This window comes from Babylonia areolata, chromosome 9, assembly GCF_041734735.1.
Source record: "Babylonia areolata isolate BAREFJ2019XMU chromosome 9, ASM4173473v1, whole genome shotgun sequence".
Lineage (NCBI taxonomy): Eukaryota > Metazoa > Mollusca > Gastropoda > Neogastropoda > Buccinidae > Babylonia > Babylonia areolata.
The window spans coordinates 41,983,954-42,006,265 of record NC_134884.1 but is presented as its reverse complement, the minus strand read 5'-3'; the positions used below and the strand labels follow the sequence as shown (position 1 = coordinate 42,006,265).

Below are 22,312 nucleotides of genomic sequence, written 5' to 3'. Positions count from 1 at the left end.
TTTGGTGGGGATGGGGTGGGCATTGTGCATACTTTTGTGCATGCATGAATGTGTACGTAGAATGGTGTGGGGAAATAGATAGCATTGTCAATAATAAATATTGGATGGCATACATTAAAAGGTTTCCGTGTGTATGTGTGTGGTAGTGGTGGTGGCGGTGTTGTGTGTGTGTGTGAGACATAATACAACAGTCTATTTATTGGATAACACTGAATGAAGCACAGAGGTCAGTTTCATGCAGGGTATGTGCCCATTTTATTTCAGATATATGTGTTTTAGCACCATACAACAAGTCTCACAGAAAAATCAACTTTTTGCTCATTTACTTTCTTTTGGATTTATATGTGTATACTGTGTTTTAAGCCATCTATGACAACAAAAAAGATCAGCTCTATACTTTGGCATCTGTATGAGAGGAGGGTCACATCATCAGTGGAATGATCTTCCAGTTTGGTGAAGGTCCCTCAGATGTATGAGTTCCCATTTTGGGTGGTCTTCTTCACGACCAAGTCCACACCTGCAGGAAGTTTTCATTGTCACAAGAGCCAGCCCTGTCTCAAACCTGTATATGTCTTTCTTTACAACTAGTGTGGCATACAGTCTGTCAAACTGATCAACAGAGTAAACAGTCTGTGCCAGTTTGATCAATGCACAAACAGCCTGTGCCAGTTCAATTTATCAGTATCAGTAGCTCAAGGAGGCATCACTGTGTTCGGACAAATCCATATACGCTGCACCACATCTGCCAAGCAGATGCCTGACCAGCAGTGTAACCCAACGCACTTAGTCAGGCCTTGAGAAAAAAAGAAAAAAAGAAAAAATAAAAAAATAAAAATAAATAAAAATAATTAAAAATAAAATAACAAAATAAAATAACAAAAAAAAAGAAAAAGAAATAAGTAAATAAATAATAGATAAATACATAAAAAAAAGAACTTCTACTACTAATAATAATATTTATAAGGCGCAAAAACTTTATGAAGTCAACTGTAAGCGTACAAAAAACAAACAAAAAAAAAGAAAAAAAGAAAAGAATAATAAACAGTGCCAATTTGGTAATTGTGCACAGCCTGTGCCAGTTTTATCAACAGACTAAACAGTTTGTGCCAAATTGATCAATAGTATAAACAGTCTGTGCCAAAGTGATCTTGAAGGATGCATTTGGTGATAATTCATTGACAGTGGTATACACTTACACTGAAAACTTGTACATCACCACACTGCAAACACACACACCATTTTCAATTTAACAAAACAATAGAAAAACTCCAGCAAGTTTATTCCCAAAGAAGCATTCAAACCCACATTTATAGATGACAGATCAAAAAGCAGTATGCATCTGCAGTATGAATATGTATTATCTTTGTGACAGCGGAAGATAGAGATAGCTAGTATTTAAAAGAAATCCAACCTAAAGTTACATTCAAGTAAGAAATTCAATGTGATCAATACATGAAATCTGTAAACATTTTGAGCAATGATTCACCTACATAAACTGAAAACATAAAATGTAAAAGTCCTACTCAAATATTTTTCACTACTCTATTATTTTTTAATAATACCAATGTTTTGGATACATCACAATAATAAACCTCTAACGAGTGAACACCACAATCCAATAATATCATTATTCATTCACACAGAAAGGGGGGAAGATATCCTGGTAATTAAATGGAATCATCACGCTGCATGCAATATATTCATTCAAAAAATGATTCAAATTTTCTTTTATAGAAAGGAAGTAAAAGGAGAATAGACAGTGGAGACAAAGTCAGACATTCTGGAAATGAAATCAACAGCAACATACAAATGGACTAGTCATTCCACCACCAGACTGGTTTATTTCTGTTTGTGTTATTTGTTACCAAATTAACAACACTCTATCTGTTTACAAAGGCACTAAACAAACAATTTTTCAACAGTTTATCTAATTTCTACAGTTCATAAATGACTCCCATGCAGAATTTGAACAATTTCAATGTCTGTGAAAAATAAAATGTACATCATAATAATCATCTGCTACTGATAATAATGCTGATATAAAGAACCATAATAATAGTCCAAGTGATTTCAGGTTTAGTAAGCAGATATCTAAAGAAAAGAGGCATAAGCAACTACAAAGAAAGTGATATTGAAACAGCCATTAGCCAAAGAGCGCAAGCACTGCGCTCTAGTTAACTAACAGGCACTTAGTTCACAAAAGTAACTGAAAATAATTTTTGCTTCAAGAAACTATCAACCCAAAAAATGGAATCAGAAATTTAACAATAAAATTCACTGCATTTTCATGACAAATTTTTGCTTTCATAATTAATCACCAGAAGGACAGTGTTATGTTCTTAAACAGTGTTCTGTTCTTGAACAGTTTTTTCAAAAATTTGTTTTTTATAAATCATTTACAGTATTTGGTATATCTGAGAAGCACCAAAAAATATTAACTGAACTTTTTTTTTTCATTAAGAAAAAAAATGACACTTATATGACAAGAATTGAAAGTATCGATACAGGGATTCGATTGTTTCTTCTCGTTTCTGTCCATCTCTGTGTATGTGTGGGTGGCACTGTGAACACACAACCTAAGTATGGAAACTTTCATTGGCCCTAAATAAATCATTTCATCTAAGAAACAATATGGTATGTTGGGATGGCAGTCCCTCCCAGTATTTTTGGTGAAACGTCACAAAGTGATTTTCTAAGTGTAACCCCATACTTGCTGCTATCAGCTATCAGCACAGCTACTGTGCAGATTGTTCAAAGAAAAAGGGAGGGATGAAGCTGGCACACAGTGTCTGCTGCCTGTCTTGAAGCCCAAGACCTGACGTCTCTCACTGCTGCTTCTGCTGGTGCTGAGGCAGAGGGGTCTGTGTGCCCCGCCCCTCGATCATGATCTCCTCGATCTCCTCCACCGTGCGGGGCACGTCCGTCATCAGCTCCATCCCTCCCTCTGTGATCACTATGTCATCCTCTATCCGCACCTGGAAACAGACATGACATCATCAGCTCCATCCCTCCCTCTGTGATCACTATGTCATCCTCTATCCGCACCTGGAAACAGACACGACATCATCAGCTCCATCCCTCCCTCTGTGATCACTATGTCATCCTCTATCCGCACCTGGAAACAGACACGACATCATCAGCTCCATCCCTCCCTCTGTGATCACTATGTCATCCTCTATCCGCACCTGGAAACAGACACGACATCATCAGCTCTATCCCTCCCTCTGTGATCACTATGTCATCCTCTATCCGCACCTGGAAACTCTGTGATCACTATGTCATCCTCTATCCGCACCTGGAAACAGACACGACATCATCAGCTCCATCCCTCCCTCTGTGATCACTATGTCATCCTCTATCCACACCTGGAAACAGACACAACATCATCAGCTCTATCCCTCCCTCTGTGATCACTATGTCATCCTCTATCCCCACCTGAAAAAAGACGTGACATCATCTGTTCTATCCCCCCTTCCATGATCACTGTCATCAGCTCTATCCCTCCCTCTGTTATTGTTATCACTAGGTTGTCGTCCTCTATCCAAACCCGGAAACGCTTTTAAATTCAGTTTAAGTCTCAAGGAGGTGTCAAAGCACGCATTCTGATCCATGTACACAACACCTCATCTGCTACAAAAGTAAATAAAATAAAAAAGAGCACACGCCTTACCTTCGCATAAACCTAACACACTGATCAGGCCTTGAGAGCCCACCCCTAGGTTTGTGTAAAACATAAACATAAAATGAAATCAAATAATCAGACCTGGAAACAGACAGGACGGGAAAGATTTTTTCTTCTTTTTGTATGGATATCAGTCTATTCCTTCTATTCTTGTTTAAAAATATTTCGTATATGTGTTTATACAAAATGATCAAAACTCTGAATCTGGATGCAGTCACTGAATCTGGGGTCTGATTCATGGTAAAGGCATAATTGGAAATGCCCAGACTAAGTGTATTGTCCGAGACAATCTATCGAAAGTTGGAATTTATGGAGCTCAAACGCACACTAAAAGGGCCGAAATTTTGTCCAGTGATTTCACTGGACTACACTCCATATCCCCAGACTGTGTAAGAAAAATGGCGCGTTTGTTTTTCTTCAGTACTGCAGACAACTATAAAGAATATTTTGTGACTGCATGTATCTGCTATAATATAAAACAATGATAGCCTGAGTTCTGAAAAAAAAAAAAATGTCTCACTCGAAAAGTGATTCTACATTTGACAGATTGAAATTGAAGCAAACTTGAGTATATGTAGGACAGATGAGGTGCTTTGCATTCTGTTTTACAAGTGCTGCTGACATTACCATCGTTTGTTACTGATGTTTTTCAGAACATTAAAGCGACCTGGTTGGTGTTGTCATGATTGATGTGTTAGTGATACCCTCCAGGCACAACAAAACCAGTGGATCTTCATGTCAACACAGCGTCAAGCCAATCAAAACCAAGAGCAACTTTCACTCTGTGCAGCAGCTGAAAAAAAGTAGGACTTAGCTTGAACACAAGGAAGCTTAATCAGAAAACCCCTTTCTTGATAATAATTTTGTAAGAAGTCCATACGTTCACTGTCAGACTTTCCAGCCTGCCCCATAAATACCAACCTTTCTGTGGCAAAAGTTGACGTTCTAAGTCCAAGCATTTTGCTTTATGACTGATGTTCACAAGTCAGTCCCCATGAATAAGACCCCAGAAGTCCAACATCTGACTGACTACCACCAGCAACTTTTTTTTTTACCCTAATAAATTAATTTTTATAAAGAAGTGGTATCAGACTGAGCAATATTTTCACTAACCTTGGGACTTGTAAACAGAAAATCTGATGAGATTACACTTGAATATTAAATCCAGTGCATACAAAGGTAAAGGGGACAGGTCTGAGTAAAGAAGTTGCACATTGTAGGCTGGAAATTACGGATTAACACAAAGTTGCACTCCTTCATACAAGTGTCAGTGTGTCACTCACTAAGACATATACAAAATTCACTAAAACACATGCTGATACATAATGGCTTCTATTTAATGCCAACAAAACAGCCTCAAGACTTGGTACTGTGATAAACATGATTCTGTGTGGGTGCTTGTACAAGTAAGTGTTCATCTGTGTGTGTGTGTGTGTGTGTGTGCCGTGGAAGCTGCGATACATAGACCAGAAATGAGTGTGTGGAGGAGGGGGGTAGAGGAGGTGCAGGGTAATGTGTGTGGTGTGTGTGTGTGTTGGAGCTCATGTACGTTTATATGTATTTGACTGTGCTTTCATATCTGTGAAACTGCATGTTTGGTGCATATCTGTTATGCATGTGTGGGTGTATGTGTGAATGTGTGTCTTCATGTTTTACATTTATTTGCTTATTTATCATCATTGTTGTCTTATTTATTCATTTATTTATTATTATTATTATTATTTTATTATCATTATCATTACTACTACCTTTTTTATATCATAATTATTATTTATTTATTTATTTATTTATGTAAGCTTATCTATTATTCATTCACCTTTTTTTTCTCTCAAGGCCTGACTAAGCGCGTTGGGTTACGCTGTTGGTCAGGCATCTGCTTGGCAGATGTGGTGTAGCGTATATGGATTTGTCCGAACGCAGTGACACCTCCTTGAGCTACTGTAACTGAAGCTGAAACTGTGCTTCGATCCAGAAACAGGAAGAATGCACATACCCCTCCGACTCCTCTAAACGTGTCAATGACCTCTCGCACCAAGAACTGGCTCTGTGCTGGGTTCTCAAGAGCTGCATCCAACAGCTGCAACACACACACACACACACACACATACACATGTGCACACACAAATGTGTACACACACATATACACACACACCTTTATACAAACTATTCAACAAAATTACAAGTATATACATACAATATATGTATCTATTTCTAATCTATAACGTTTTCACTTAATTATTTTCATTTAGTTTTGTTCTTTGTCTCTAAATTCTTTTGTAAGAGGCCTATTTCGACCATGAATTGATATTCTGTGCACATAATACCAATGAAATTTTTAAGCAAAAACAAACCAAAAACAATAGATAAAAAAAACAAACTCGCTGTACTTGCAAATGTATGCACAGAAGAAACATTCAGTCTTTGTAACTGTATGAAAGATACTAATTTCATGAATGAAATTATTTTTATTTATTGTCTTGGATATCAGGCATACTGTTTATTAGGTAAGTGAATGACGGAATCACTTATGAAAAACAACAATCATACTTAACCAAACCATATCCAAAACCATGCTTGAACCAAAAAAAACTACCAGGAAGAACAACGATGCTGCTGGACTGTTAAGAAATCCAGAAGTCATGCACTTTCAGTCTGGTCATAAGCTGTTCATAGAATGTGTTCAATAAAGCCTTTTCTTTAAGTTAAACTGCTTTCAAAATGACTATAAACTGGGAAGATAGTTCATATCTGTATACACTATAGCACATTTGCCGTTACGAAAAAAAGAAGAAAAAGAAAAGGACCAAGTGCTTGTTCTTCGCACAATGCTAGAGTGGTGGTTAGGCCTTGAGAGCCTTCCCTGGGTTTGTGTTAAACATTATCAGAAAATGAAAAACAACAATTAAAATAAATAAATAACATAAAATGAAAAACAATGAGAAATAAATAAGTAAGCAAATCAAAATTAAAGATGACTGCCAAGTCTATAAAACTTACAAATGAAGAAAGTCTATGAAAAATGTATTGTGTAAAATGACACTTGCTTTGAAAAGAAGCGTACATTTCTAACCATAGGTTGGTCATAAGGGGGATACATCAATTTTTTTCTTTTTTCTTTTTTAAGTAAAAGCTACGTAGAAAGCCAATGCCTGAAACAGTCCACTGACCACATCAATGAAGTAGAGTCCAGGTTCGATGGTCAGCACCATGCGGGGCTGCACGGTTCTCACTGTGCGCAGGGACCTGAGCCCCGGCTCCGTGCTGCGCACTGTGCCCTCGGGGTAGCCGCCCACGTCGTGCGTATCCACACCCATGAAGTGGCCCAGGCCATGTGGCATGAAGACTGCACCAAGCCGCACTGCCATCATGGCATCCACGTCCCCCTGCACCACCCCCATCTTCTTCAGCGCTTCCAGGGTGGTGCGCTCTGCCACCTTGTGCATGTCCACCCAGCTCACACCTTTCGGGAACAAGTTTTCAGTTTCAGTTTCTCAAGGAGGCATCACTGAGTTCAGACAATTCCATACATGCTACATCACATCTGCTACGCAGATGCCCGATCAGCAGCATACATCAGTGTGTCAGTCTGGCTTTGAGTGCATGCACATACATTAGTGTACCCATCAAAGTGGATTTCTTCTACATAACTGTGCCAGAGGACATGTTGCCATGGGTTCTTTGTCAGTGCACCAAGTGTGTGCTGCGCATGTGACCACGGTTTAACATCTCATCTGAACGGCAAGATGCTTAGTTTGATTTTCCAATCAAACTTGGGAGAAAGAGTGAGACCAGGATTTGAACCCAGACCCTCACAGACATTGTATTGGCAGATTAGTGTCTTAGTCATCCTGCTGCCTGTCTCCTGAAGGTGGAACATCAACAAAGAAACACTACAACAATACATTATAACTTTATCAATCCCTCACAATGGAAATGTTTGTGACAGTCCATTCACATACATCAAGAATCATGTAAATACAATCATTAAAAACTTACAAGTACAAACACACTCAAAAAAAGAAGAAGATAGGTACAGAATAAAAGGTAAACTTGTTTCCTCTCCATCTCTCATGACACATGCACATGCGCACATGGACATAAGCATAAAAACAACATTAAAAAGATGTATATAAGACATGAAACAACATTTATTTTTAAATAAATGCACTATTCAAGCAATTTCTCCCTATCTCTCTGTCCCTCCACTTCCCCCGTCCCATTTCCTCTCCACCTCCTCTCCCTCCCTTTTCACACATGCATGCACGCAGACACATGCACAAATGCATACACACTGACTACATTGTTTTCATCCAGTATAAACATGAAAACGCCTTTTTACGCACCCTGCTTACGCTTCCTTTAATTCATTTTCTGTGTACGCACACATACACATGCACATAGTTAAATAAGACATGGCAACCAATCTCCCGTCCCTGAGTAATATGTCTACACTAACAAAACTCACCAACACTTTACTACTCATCCCCCGGAGCAATGGCCCATGCTGCTCACCTGGTTTGCATGCAGCCATGACAGCTCGGCTGGCATCGTAGACGGCTTGGTAAACCTGACGCTGCTTCTCGGTGAACTTCCCGTTGCAGGGGAAGGAACAGGTGATGTCCGATCCATAGCAGTAGTACTCTCCCCCCATGTCAAAGAGACTGGGCAAAGACGGAAAAGCAGAGAAGTGGGAGAAGAAAAAAAACAATCATTTATTGTGTCTGTTTACAGCCTTAGACTGAAAATACTGATCAGGTAGAACCCAGAATATAAATTTTTTTTAAAAACCTTGAAAAAAAAAAAAAAGGCATATCCATCACCTGGGACATGCCTTTAATGTTGACCATTCTGCCAATTTTTCACAAGAGGTTAAAAAACAACAACAACCAACTAACATGAGCATGAACGTAATTACACATTATACATTGAATAATATAAAAACAGGCATATAAAACCACCACCTCACAGGTCCTAGGTACAAAAAAGAATACAATATAGTGAGAGTGCCCCATTATCAAGTGCAGAATTATTCAAAAGCTTCCAAAAACAAAATGTACATGAATGGACCAGCAAGGCAGAAATGAATAAAGGAAGAAAAGTAAAAGACCATAAACAAAAGAGAGCAATAGAAAAGAGGAAATTTCCAGCAGAGAATTTCCAGTTTCCAGCTTCTTCTTCTTCTTCTGCATTCGTGGGCTGCAACTCCCACGTTCACTCACATGTACACGAGTGGGCTTTTACGTGCATGACCGTTTTTACCCCGCCATGTAGGCAGCCATACTCCGCTTTCGGGGGGGTGCATGCTGGGTATGTTCTTGTTTCCATAACCCACCGAACGCTGACATGGATTACAGGATCTTTAACGTGCGTATTAGATCTTCTGCAAGCGTTTACACACGAAGGGGGTTCAGGCACTAAGCAGGTCTGCACATATGTTGACCTGGGAAATCGTAAAAATCTCCACCCTTTACCCACCAGGCGCCGTCACCGTGATTCGAACCCGGGACCCTCAGACTGAAAGTCCAACGCTTTAACCACTCGGCTATTGCGCCCGTCCCCAGTGTCCAGCAAGTGTAGATACAATTTGTACTGAAAGAGCCCCACAGGGGAGACATAAAACGAGAACAAGGCACTGTTTCACAGAGGGGAAGGGGGAGGACTGTTTTTAAAATATCACTCACTGAAGTCTTCCTTGCTACATGGTAAAAGCATTATTTGCTTTACCTTGTCTTGCCTTGCCAAAAAGTGTCATTTCATACCCTGTTTGCAGTGAAGGGCAGAAAAGAACACCCCCTTAAAAATGTTTCCAGATAATTCTTGTGAATATGTCCATCAGAAAACGCACACACAATCACACATACAGAGAGAGAGAGAGAAAAAAAACTATATTTTGTATCTATATTTGATAAAATAAAACTACGTTTATCTGACCATGTAAATAAAAAAAAGAAACATCCGATCTGCCTGTATCAAGTAATATTCAAACAGAAAAGAAAACACCCTTGTCATTCAGTGATATCATGAGGGCTTCCAAGAGCCAGGACAATGCACCATGTCTTATGGACTATGAGAGGATACTTTTTTCTCTTCTACTTTGACACACACAACTTATAATACGAAGCTTCTAATGTATGGTTAAAATCAGTCAAAATGCTGTCATTAATCAGAATCATACAGAGGCTGACTTCCAAACACAGAAGTATGACATCCATGGCGGTGAAAATGAATGAAACCTTACCATGAATCAGAATAAGAACAGCTCACAAAAACTCCCATTCACACAAACAAAACTTTAGTGGAATTAGGAACAAGGTGGAAGCAGATGATGCAGCATTAAAAATAGTCCTGATAAATATGTCAGGGTCTCAATGTTGGCTATTATTAAAACCGGAAATTCTTCAAAATTTGGAGGATGTGCCTTATCATTCCCAAAACCTTGTGGTCAGCAAAATGTAGTACTTGTATGTCCATCTGACCAGGTTTTAAAAAAAGTAAAAGCGAAAGCTGAACAGAAAGTAAAGCTCACCACATGTCTCCATCAAGGATCTGCTTGCTGTTGGGGGCCCCGGAATGGCCATAGTGCAGGACAGCGCCATTCTCTCCACTAAAGCAGTACAGAAAAACATGCATAGTAATAAACATTTTAAAAAATTAAAAAAAACAAACAAACAAACAAACATGGTATATTTTATAAGCAAGCAAACACACACACATGTGCACACACATCACATGCATCACAACAATCAAATCATTTCAAACACACATGTGTGCGTGCACACACACACACACACACACACGCACACACACACACACACACACACACACACATGCACACAACACACAAACATGCTTTCACACATGCTGTTGTACACGTATTGGACAACAGTTCTTGTTATCATTATTTCACACATAATCTCTCTTTTGGAAACAAAATCACAATTTCATGCTTGTAATGAAGACAAATGATACACAAATAAGACGGCGCATTTATGACATGCACACAAGTATAAATGCATGTACAATCACACATATATGCACAACACACTCACATGCAGTCACACACACACACACACACACACACACACAAACTCTCCAGCCCGCTCTTTCTCCTTCATATACAAGAATGTCACAACCTACCTTGCACAGATACAGGTGTATGATTGAGCTCTCATCCCTCCTATGTACTGGCAGTAGTTCCTGAATACGCTGTACACAAACAACAGAAGTATTTATATGCATGCACAGCTGTGACTCACAGGGATAAAAGATGAAAGACAAAACTTATAACAACATGTAAATAGAAAGCCAGACAAACCGTAGGCTGCTGGAAAGTGGGGGGAAAGGGAAGACCTATTTTTGGAAAGAGTTAGATTCTAAAGCCAGACTTGAAAGAATTATATCACACAATCAAACATGTGAATCATATATCATAAAACTTTAAACCATGCTGCTGCATGTCTCTTAACTCACTCTGCCCACCATTAAAAAAAAAGAGTTAAATGATTACTTCCCCTGTGGACCAAGTATGAGTATACTCATACCAACACACTATTCTAATTTCATTTATCCTCGCTTGGTAGTGTTGCTGTTCTAAGCTGAAAAGTTTATGAATTTCAGAAGCATGAAAACAAAGCTATGGCTGCCGGAAAAAGAGGGCGCTAGCCAGTGGGACAAAGGGAGGTTACCTACTTCAGGGAGGTTATCAGCCGTAGTTACTTGTGTTTTCTCCGCATAGGCGGATAGTAGTTTGCACAGGACAGGAATGTCAGACCCCTGCCGGAGTCTGCACTAGTTGGGTCACGGTTAAGTATGTGTAATTAAAGCTTTGTTTGAATGATTAAATAAACCATTCTCCATCAATTTTCACTGTTTTTTGTGAACCACCCCCTTTTTTTTATACTGCAGTGGTGTCATGGTCTCATGTAGTGCTGGTCCAAGGGGGTTGAAGCATGCATGTAGCTGTGGGGTACAACAAGTAAAGCGTATATCTTATATTATTGTTGTGAGAAGTATACACAACCACATGTCCTCTTAAAAGGTAATAAAGTTGACTTGACTTGACTGTTCTTTATTTGTGGGCTATTTTAGTGCTTGGCTTTCACTAATTTAGGCCAATAACAAAGAGAATGGACTGACATTTATAATGTGAGAGCACTGGGGACAGCAGCCTGAATTCCACACAGAGAAATCTGTTGTGACAAAGAGTAATACAATACAACAGAACAGAACACAATACAATACGATACAATACAACACAATACAACATAACACAACAGAATACAATGCAACACAACAGGATAAAATAAAGTAAGTATTGACTATTTATTTGATATCAGTTGCCATGTGCAATGTTCATGTTGCAAATGAAAGTGGTTCTGACAATTCTACTTTCAGGTAACAGTCACTATCAGTAACAATATAAATGGACTATACGTACCTCTCAGCCTGGTACTCAAACATTCCTGGCTGCATATTTTTCATCACCTGAAATCAAGGACAAATTCAGAAAGCTGTGTAATAATAACTCATTATGACATGAGTTGAGGTGAATGAACTCAACAGTTCATACCTGGTGACTCACTCCCATACATGGCAGGTGCTACAGCCAAGTGGTTAAAACACTGGAGTTTCAACCAGAGGGTTCTAGGTTCAAATCCCAGTCATGGTACCTGGCAGATTAATAGTTGAGATTTTCCCAATCTCCCAGATAAACAAACACGCAGACTTATTAGTGACTGAGCCTCCTGCGTGTGTACATGCATACAGAAGATGAAATCTGCATGTACAAAATCCTATGCAGTAACTGATGTCAGTGTTTGGTGGGTTTTGGAAACACAAACATACCTAGTACACACACTCCTGAAAAAAATACCAGACCAAGGCTGCCTACATGGCAGGGTAAAAATGGTCATACACACAAAAGCCCACTCATACATACAAATGAACATGGAAGTTTCAGCCCTTGAACATGAAAGAAGTAGTCATCAAATGTAGCAATACAGGGAAAACAAATCCCAGGACACACTCACTGCTTTGTGGGCCTGGCTGCTGATCTTGTTGACATAGCGCATCAGTTCCAGTTCCTTGTCTGACTTGAACACGCGACTTGAAAAAAAAAGAAAAAAAAAAAAAAGAAGAAAAATCATAACAATTGTCATTTTACTACTACTAATATTGATATTAAAGATTTCTTGTGCTCAATCAAATGTAATGAACACACAGAAACACAAATAAAAGCACAAACACACACACACACACTCATGTCATACACCAAATACATGCACAAAAATATGAACTCTCTCTCCCTCTCTCTCTCTCACACACACACACATATCCTTGTGTCTTTCCTGAAAAGTCAAGTGGGATGGAAGAAGAATCCCATGGAAATTTAACATTAACCATTATGTTTTCACATTTTGACCAGTTAGTCCATCGGTCAGTGAGGTACAGTTCAGTCTGCTTGGTTGGTTGGCAGTTTAATATCACATCGGCGAAAAGATGTCAAATAAAACTGAACATACTCATGCACACACACAAATAAATGTACACCAAGAAAGATCAAGCAACAGACTCACCACTCTGAGATCTCTGGGTGAAGGAGCTGGTTGTTCACTGTGAAGCTGAAAACAAATACAAGGCCTAATGAACAGAAACCAGTCACACATCACGCTTTTCAACACATGCAATATGCCCAACACTCGGCTTATATCACAGATTGACATAAGTTTACATTTGGGCCAACAGCAAAGTGAGAGCTGTATTATCAATGGTTTCTCCAGTCAATGGGAAACCATTTACAGCTTAGTCTTTTGTGAAGGACTATGACTCTCAAACTAGGAGGCAAAACTGCACTGGCTCTTAGTGCTGCAGCCTTGTGGGCTAGTTGGCCTTTGGGAACCATCCCAACGCCGACTGTCCTAAAACCCTCTTGGCCGAGAGAGTGGAGATGTACTTGGGCAAGACACTCTCCACTATAATCAAATTCTAGCCCAAATATTCAGAACAGCAGTTGCCTTCTCTGCTGTTCTGATGGTCATAGTCGGACACAACTGACTATCATATATATATGCCATAGTTTTCCATGCTGAAAATAAAAACCACTAAAACCTTTTTTTGTTCGCCAAACTGTGCAGCAAAGTTTATGTCAAATTTGATCAAGCATAGTACATTTCTTTCATAACACAAACTATGTCAAGTACTGAAATATGACTTCCTTTAAACTACAGCATAATTGCTTATTTACATGATTACTATTGATTTTACACTGCCCTTCAATAGGCGCAATAGCTGAGTGGTAAAAGTGTTGGACTTTCAATCTGAGGGAACCGGGTTTGAATCTCAGTAACGGCACCTGGTGGGTAAAGGGTGGAGATTTTTCCGATCTCCCGGGAAAACATATGTGCAGATCTGCTTGTGCCTGAACCGCCTTTGTGTGTATATGTAGGCAGAAGATCAAATATGCACGTTAATGATCCTGTAGACCATGTCAGCATTTGGTGGGTTATGGAAACAAGAACATAGCCAGCATGCAAGAAGAAGAAGAAGACACTGCCCTTCAATGCCTTTGCTAGTCATTCTTGTAAATAATGACAATATATCTCTGAGTCTCTCTCTGTCTCTGTCTCTGTCACACACACACACACACACAGCCAAAGAACAAATACAACATAAATCATACACTGCCGTATTGCAGTTATTTCATAAAACTGAGTCTAACACAAACGTCCTTACTCGCCAATCCTGTCATTCTTTAATGCTCACATACAGTCGATGATAGATTATGCTTCTACATTGTGGGATTCTGCTAGCGCTACTACTCTAAAACCTCTTGTTAGATTATACAAACGTGCTCTGAAATTAGTTTTAACTCACTCGGGACAACAAGTTTTCTCCCTTGCTTTTTCCCACAGACGGCCCATTTGTAAGGGTTTGGAAAAAAATTACAAAAAATACAAAATACTGTGTAAGAAAATGAAACTTTCAGAACTGGTTTATTACGTGTTGAGCTATTACATATAAAAAAAAAAATCAAATTTCTCATCTTATTTTTACAGTTTTGCCATATGTAGAAAATACTGCCAATTTTTCACCCCGAATCACCATACCCATGCTCGCTTTCTGCATTAAATTCGCTTTCTTCTTCGTCATCATCCACCTCTTCAATGTCCAACCCTTCAGTTTGTAGCATTTTAAGTACTTCGGCAACCCTAAAACGTTGCCGTCACTGCCTTGTTTGCTTCACAACATTCTGAGAAAAGCCCACTTTGCTAACAGGCTGGCACGCGAGCAGACGACCGGTCAGTGACTTTGTCAGTGTGCGTGTGAGACGGGCCACACATCCCAGGCTGACCAATCATACCATTCGATTGTGGAGTGACCCAGAATAGCGCACTCTGCTTGGCTAATCACAAAATCACGTGTACAGCGCATGATGGAATTTTACTTTCGGAGAATGCTATTCCATTCCTTTGTCCGAATCTGAATACGTTTTGTGTAGGAATGCGTGAGCATTCCTTCGTCCGGAAAGAGTTAAAGTCATGTTCATTAACTCCTAACGATTATAGGTCACTTGATATCCTCCCACTGGAGCTAAAACTAGAATATAATGCTGTTTTTATGCACAAAATAGTAAGCGGCTACGCACCTCCTTCAATTATAAATAACTTCCCAGTAAATAACATAAGACATGTACATAAGTTGCATATACCTCGTCCAAATCTTGTTCTAAGTCCAGCCTAACATACAGCAGGGGAACATATTGGAATAATTTACCATCACGTTTGAAAAAATATAACTAACCACAACAACTTTAAGCAAAATCTAAAAATGTACCTATTCACAAAAATTGATGTCACCTGAAATCCAACATTGCTTTCGACAATTTGTGGGTTCCCACTCACTCTCTCTTGAGTGGGTGCATTTCTCTGTGTGTGTGTGTGTGTGTGTGTGTGTGTGTGCATGTTTCATGATTTTTTTTTCCTTTTCATTTCTTCTTCTTCTTCTTTTTGTGGAATGGCTGTGAATGGTGAAATAATGGTGTATTTTGATTGTGTTTTGATTTTTTTTCTTCTTTTTTTGTGCTCATTTTTGCTTTTTTTAGCTTTATTCCCTCTTTAGGGCGAGGGCTGGATGTAAAAAAGCATGTTACTTGCTTATCTATTACCCTCGATAATAAAGATTTTGTCTTGTCTTGTCTTGTCTTGTCACACACACATACACACACACACACACACACACAGCCCCCAAGTAAATACAATACATATCATGCAGTGTAGTAGTTATTCCACGTAAATGATGCTCCAACACAAACGACAAACGTTCTTACGTGGCAATCCCGTCAAACACAGCTTCCTGGCTGTATTTCCCACTGTCAGAGTTCAGCCCATACTGTTCACACACACACACACATGCATTAAAAACAAAATGAAAAAACACACAAGAAGTGAACACCAGATATGAGTGACTGAATAATAGCCCATAACTTGATTTTCCGATTTGGTTTAGAACATGGCCTACTGCAAAAGATTTCAACAGAGCTGAGAACACATTTTAAGCAAATCACCAAAACAGTACCATGTCTGAACAACAGTAAACAGAAATAGGACCACGTCTGAGCGACAATAAGCAAGTTAAACCTGAAAAAAGAAAGGAAAATAAAAGTAGAATTACAAGTTATTACTATTACACATACTTCAAAATTCACAAGCTAACATAAACACACCCACCCAAGCCTTCGCACATACGTACGCATACGTACTTTTGTTTATATTAGAATATAAAAGAAATTTTCTATCTAAAATTACGTTTAAATAACATACTTACTGTGACCCAACTAGTGCAGACTCCAGCAGGGGTCTGACATTCCTGTCCTGTGCAAACTACTATCCGCCTATGCGGAGAAAAAGAAAGCAACTACGGCCGATAACCTCCCGGAAGTAGGTAACCTCCCCTTTGTCCCGCTAGCTAGCGCCCTCAGTTCTTATTCTGAAATAGTCCCATTTAAAACAAAAAGACAAATAAAAATCATCTTTGAAAACAATGTACATAGATATAAGAATGAGTATGGCATAACTGTCAGGTACAGTGAACTTACCAGTGTCAGCAGTGCTGAAGGCTTCTTACTCTTCAACACCTCAGCAATCTGTAGAGAAAGTGAACACCAAACAAAAACTGTTTGTCTCTGATTTTGCATAGTTTTTGTTCAGACCATGCTATATATATATATACATACACTGGTACGTATGAGTGTAAAATGAGCAGGCTATTCTTTCCACATAAATCTGTGTGTGTGTGTGTGTGTGTGCGTGTGCGTGTGTGTGTGTGTGAGATCGTGTGTGTGTGTGCGCATGTGCGTGTGTGTGTATGTGTGTGTGTGTGTGTGTGTGTGTGCGTGTATGTGTGTGTGTGTGAGAATGTATGTTTGTGTGTTTATGTGTGTCTATGTGTGAAAGCGCAAGCACAAGCACAAGCAAATGTGTGCACGAAGCATTTTTCATGCATGTGTTCCAGCGCGTGCATTTCCGTGATTTGTGCATGACTTATTTACCCTTCTGTCAGAAACTGTTCACAGACTAATTAAATAAAATGCAGCATGCAGATTGTATGAGAATGGATAACAAAATGGGGAAAGAATGAAAATAAAGACTAGATAGAGGTATTCACAAATTAAGAGAAAAAAAGGGGAAGTATTGTAAAATGAAACAGCACACATATGATGATGACGGAGTCTCCCGTCGGTCCGACGGATGAGTAGGCAGGCAGGCTTATCTGTCGGTGTGTGTCTTCACATGGGAGAAGAGGCTGATTCTGGATGCGCATCACTTCCCACAGGTGTTGCAAGGGAAAACGTCTCCAGAAGTTGAGCCCTGCTTCCTTCGCTCACGCTTCTCCTTAATGGCCAGCGTTCTCTTGTTTTCAAACGTCTTTATGCCACTAGAGCACAGCATCCTCCAGCGACAGCGGTCAAGGGCATCAGTTTCCCAAGAAGCGATATCTATGTCACAGGCTTTGAGGTTTGTCTTCAAGGTGTCCTTGAAGCGCTTGCAGAGTCTTCCAAGTTCACAGTGGCCTTCCTTCAGCTGGCCATACAAAAGCATCTTTGGGATCCTGCTGTCTGTCATGCGGACAATGTGTCCTGTCCAGTGTAGCTGGCACTGGATCAGCAGGCTTTCGATGCTGGGCAGGCCGCTCCTCTCCAAGACCTGGAGGTTGGAGACCCTGTCTTGCCACTTTATGCCGAGGATCGTTCGTAGGCATCTCTGGTGAAACTGCTCAAGTTGTTGAATGTGACGGCGATACGTCGTCCATGTTTCACAGCAGTACAACAAGGTGGTCAGCACAACAGCTCTGTAGGTTTTCATCTTGGTGCTGAGCCTGATGCCATTGTTGTTCCACAGCCTGTTGTTGAGTCTGCCAAAGGCGGAGCTAGCCTTGGCGATGCGCAGCGTCACTTCTGCATCAAGGGCTCCGTTGCTGCATAAGGGGCTGCCCAGGTAGCAAACTTGTTGACTGACTTGATCTCTGTGTCATTGGTCTTGATTGCAGGTGGGGGGGGGGGGGGAGGCACTGGCGTTCTGTGAGCTAGCTGATTGGTACATGGACTCGGTCTTGCTGAGGCTGATGGTGAGTCCAAAACGCCTGCAGGAGGTTGAGAACCTGTCCATAATGAACTGCATGTCCTCATGGGTGTGTGCAGCAAGCGTGCAGTCATTAGCGAAGAGGAATTCTCTCAACAGTGCCTCAAACACCCTGGACCTGGCGTGGAGTTGCCGCAAATTGAAAAGTTTGCCATCTGTGCGAAACTGAATGTAGATGCCCCAGTCACAGTCTTGGAAGGCGTCAATCAGCATGGCAGAGAAGAGAATGGAGAACAGTGCCTGAGCAGCACAGGTGACTTTTTTTTTTAGTGAGAAGGAGTAAAATGAAACAGCACACATATACACATGCGCATACAGCACAAATTATGCATGCACACATACATAAATATATACAAGCAAGCAAGCAAGCACACACACACACACACACACACACACACACACACACAAACACAAACACACACATGAATCACAGACACAGCGTTCTTGTAATAAATTCATAAAAACTCACCTTGTCAGCAAAATGGACCTCATCCACCCCATAGCGAAACCTGAAGTCCTCTTCTGAAAGCAACCTGTTAATTAAGAGAAACATGATGAAAATGATGACAAATCAATAGCAAATTATAGAAATACCTACAGATTTCAATACTGTATCTTCATACATGTCCCGTGAAAACCTGAACTAAAAAGTAAATAAAACAAAGGAACCACATCAATAAATCTGGAACATAAATTACATAATATTGCATTCATTGTTTAGAACAATGTTCTATCTAACACTAATGCTGTTTAGAATATTTTTTTAAATAAAGTAAAAAAGGAACAGAGGAGATAGATAAACCACACATGGACTCTATTATTTTGTTGTTATTCTTACTTAAAAAAAACACAAAAAAACTCTACACCTAGGTTATTCACACACACACACACACACACACGCTCTTGCACATACAAATTTGTTTGCACACGCACACATGCGTGCATGCATACCATCAGCAACTCACTTGCCCATCCACACGGCGTAAGAGTCAGGAAGACGAGGTGGGAAAAGAATGGCTCTTCCTGTGTCTACCTCCACCGCTCCATAGAAATCTGGTTCCTCCACACCAAAGGTCCAGTGAAAGTAGGACTCCTGAAAACCGCACACACACCAAACATCCTAGTTACTGAAAACCGCACACACACCAAACAACCTAGTTACTATGCAGACATCGCTTCTCAGAATAAACAAATGACGGGTACAGCAGCTGAGTGGTTAAAGCACTGGATTTTCAATCTGAATTCCTGGGTTTGAATCCTGGTTGTAGCACCTGATGGTTTAGGGTGATGATTTATCCGATCTCCCTAGAGTGCAGACCTGCAAGTGCCTGAGCCCCTTTGTGTCTATACACATGCAGATCAGATTTAGATATTAAAGATCAGATAATCCATGTCAGCGTTATGTGGGTTATGGAAACAACAACTTACTCAGCAGGCACACCCTTAAAAACTGAATAATTGCTGCCTACACACACACACACACACTGCATTTGTGAATAAATCAATCAACAGCTTAACCCCATCAAAGACAAGACAAAAAAGGAAACAAAACAGCCTGCCTACCTGTCGAAAGATAGGCTCATGATCTGAGCAGTACCGATACTCTGATGCTCCTCCCTGAAGGATCACGATGGCACCTTTGGGGACTTTGCCATTGTCCTGAAGACGCTGGCACAAACGTTCACGATTCTCCTTGAACAAGTCCATTGACACCTTGAACGTGTGTTCCCCCCGACAAAATGCAGGTCTGGAACACAAGAAAAGTAAACACAGGGAATGATGAAAAAATTTTTAAAATTCTCATGGGATTTGATCCAACAATCACCCAGTAATCAGTCTGTGATGCTAACCACGATGCAGAGCACTTGCAGGTTAAAAAAAAGAAACTTTTTTGTGTGTTCTTCAGCTGCATGTGGTACTTTTATTTTTATTTATCACTATTATTATCATTATTATCATCATCACTATCACCATCTTGTTTTTTCTTTTCTTTTTTCCTTTTTCCTTTTTCTTTCTCAAGGCCTGACTAAGCATGTTGGGTTGCGCTGCTGGTCAGGCATCTGCTTGGCAGATGTGGTGTAGCGTATATAGATTTGTCCAAACGCAGTGATGCCTCCTTGAGCTCCTGATACTGATACTGATACATGTAGTACCTGATATCCTTTTTCTTATCATTTTCTTTCAGAGATTGACATGCCTTCTTCACTGAGAGAAAGAAAAGCACACATACATTTTCTTCTATTGTGGCAGTGTCCTATTCTTGTGGATGATTATCATGTTCACAAAAACATTTGATTAATGCTTCCATATCCGCAAGAGCCTGAAGCTCAGACAGTTTCAGCAAGATCACAAATTATTGCTTTGGATCATGCATCATCATGCAATCTGATGCTTGCAGAATACAAAACATTCAATTTATTTATGTGCTGAGGCTGTTTGGCACTTAGTAGCCATGGTCTGTGTTTGTGGCCTGCAACTCCTGTATAAGTGTATTCACTTGTACCTATGAGATGCTTTTGCTGGCATGACCATGTTTACCCTCACCATTTAGGCAGTCATACTGTTCCTGGATCCCATGCATGCTGGTTTTTTTATGTTTTTTATTTTATTTTTTAAATTTTTTTTTGGTTGTTGTTTGTTTTTGTTGTTTTTTTGTTTTTTGTTTTGTATATGTGGGATGCAACACCAATGTTTTCCAATACATGTATGTATAAGCTTTTACATGTATAACCGTTTTTACCCCACCATGCTGGCAACCATACTCTGTTTTCAGGCTGTGCATGCTGGGTATGCTCTTGTTTCCACAATCAACAGAATGCTGATATAGATCAAAGGATCTTTAATGAGAATATCTGATCTTCTGCTACCCCTGAGGATGCTCTTTCTCTCATTACCCTCACCACTTCTCTCCCACCGCACATATATATATATATATGTGTGTGTGTGTGTGTGTGTGTGTGTGTGTGTGTGTGTGTGTGTGTGTGTGTGTGTGTGTGTGTGTGTGTGTGTGTGTGTGTGTGTGTGTGTGTGCCACTCTGTGTTTTTGCATGCATATGTGAGAATATGTGCTGTGTGCCAACATTTCTAAACTGTGTGTGCTGTGGGTGACACTCCTTATATGTGTCAATGTGTGTGTGTGTGTGTGTGTGTGTGTGTGTGTGTGTGTGTGTGTGTGTGTGTGTGTGTGTGTGTGTGTGTGAATCACTGCTTTCCAGAGAAGATAACAAAAATACCCCAAGCTTTAAAGTCCTGGTCTGAAAATCTGCTGACACATATCAGTCATGGTGTTCTCAAGACTTTCAAGTCCTGGTTTGAAAATCTGCTGATACATATGAATCATGGTGTTATCAAGACTATCAAGTCCTGGTTTGAAAATCTGCTGATGCATATGAATCACAGTGTCCTTAACTGCCATGTCCATGTTTGAAAAGCTGCTATCAAGATAAAACATGCAATCCTGTGTTGTACTTGAACTGACATCTCTTATCAATGGTAAACACTGATACCAGTCAAGGTAGTGAAAATGACTTAATACGTTATCCCTACAGCAGTGCAAATAACTGGATTAGGTACAAAGTGGATCCAGGTCAGTCCTGTGATAAATTCATGCAAACCAATGTCGTTATCACTCTCAGCATTCTGCTGTACCACTGCGGGGCATACAGTATATGAATTAGCTCCAGAACATTGGGAATTCTACGTAGGGATTTTTTTTTAAACATATGTTACAAAAGAGAAAAATAACAGGGCACTCCTAAAATAAACAGAAGACCAGTTTTGACTGGAGCTTTAAACTTTCAAGAGAAAATTATTTGGACTATCTTAGAGACTGTCACAGAGGGACCACTGAACACATGTTTATTGTCTATTGGGCATCTAATTAACAATAATAATGTGTATTTATCATGCGCTCTACCTCCTTCACAAAGGGGCACAGAGCATTAACAATCAACATCAATATGTCGAGAAAAAAAAAAGCTACAAGAATTAACAA

General features: G+C 39.8%; 1 protein-coding gene across 2 annotated transcripts in view; it reads right to left on the bottom strand.

The window, feature by feature from the left end:
- Nucleotides 1-1,260: 1,260 nt before the first annotated feature.
- Nucleotides 1,261-22,312, bottom strand: part of LOC143285459 (xaa-Pro dipeptidase-like) — a 22,690-nt gene continuing 1,638 nt past the window's right edge. The window contains exons 2-15 of one of the 2 annotated variants that reach the window (XM_076592761.1): nucleotides 19,882-20,065; nucleotides 19,284-19,411; nucleotides 18,788-18,851; nucleotides 16,776-16,823; nucleotides 16,008-16,069; nucleotides 13,258-13,302; nucleotides 12,712-12,787; nucleotides 12,120-12,166; nucleotides 10,820-10,888; nucleotides 10,209-10,286; nucleotides 8,195-8,343; nucleotides 6,850-7,142; nucleotides 5,676-5,759; nucleotides 1,261-2,975 (exon numbers count right to left, since the gene is read on the bottom strand). In XM_076592761.1, coding sequence (XP_076448876.1) covers nucleotides 2,826-2,975; nucleotides 5,676-5,759; nucleotides 6,850-7,142; nucleotides 8,195-8,343; nucleotides 10,209-10,286; nucleotides 10,820-10,888; nucleotides 12,120-12,166; nucleotides 12,712-12,787; nucleotides 13,258-13,302; nucleotides 16,008-16,069; nucleotides 16,776-16,823; nucleotides 18,788-18,851; nucleotides 19,284-19,411; nucleotides 19,882-20,065 — 1,477 coding nt within the window. In that variant the 3' untranslated portion in view covers nucleotides 1,261-2,825. Of the gene's footprint in view, nucleotides 2,976-3,083; nucleotides 3,186-5,675; nucleotides 5,760-6,849; nucleotides 7,143-8,194; nucleotides 8,344-10,208; nucleotides 10,287-10,819; nucleotides 10,889-12,119; nucleotides 12,167-12,711; nucleotides 12,788-13,257; nucleotides 13,303-16,007; nucleotides 16,070-16,775; nucleotides 16,824-18,787; nucleotides 18,852-19,283; nucleotides 19,412-19,881; nucleotides 20,066-22,312 lie in introns of those variants that run through there. The other variant, XM_076592762.1, reaches the window with a different exon arrangement.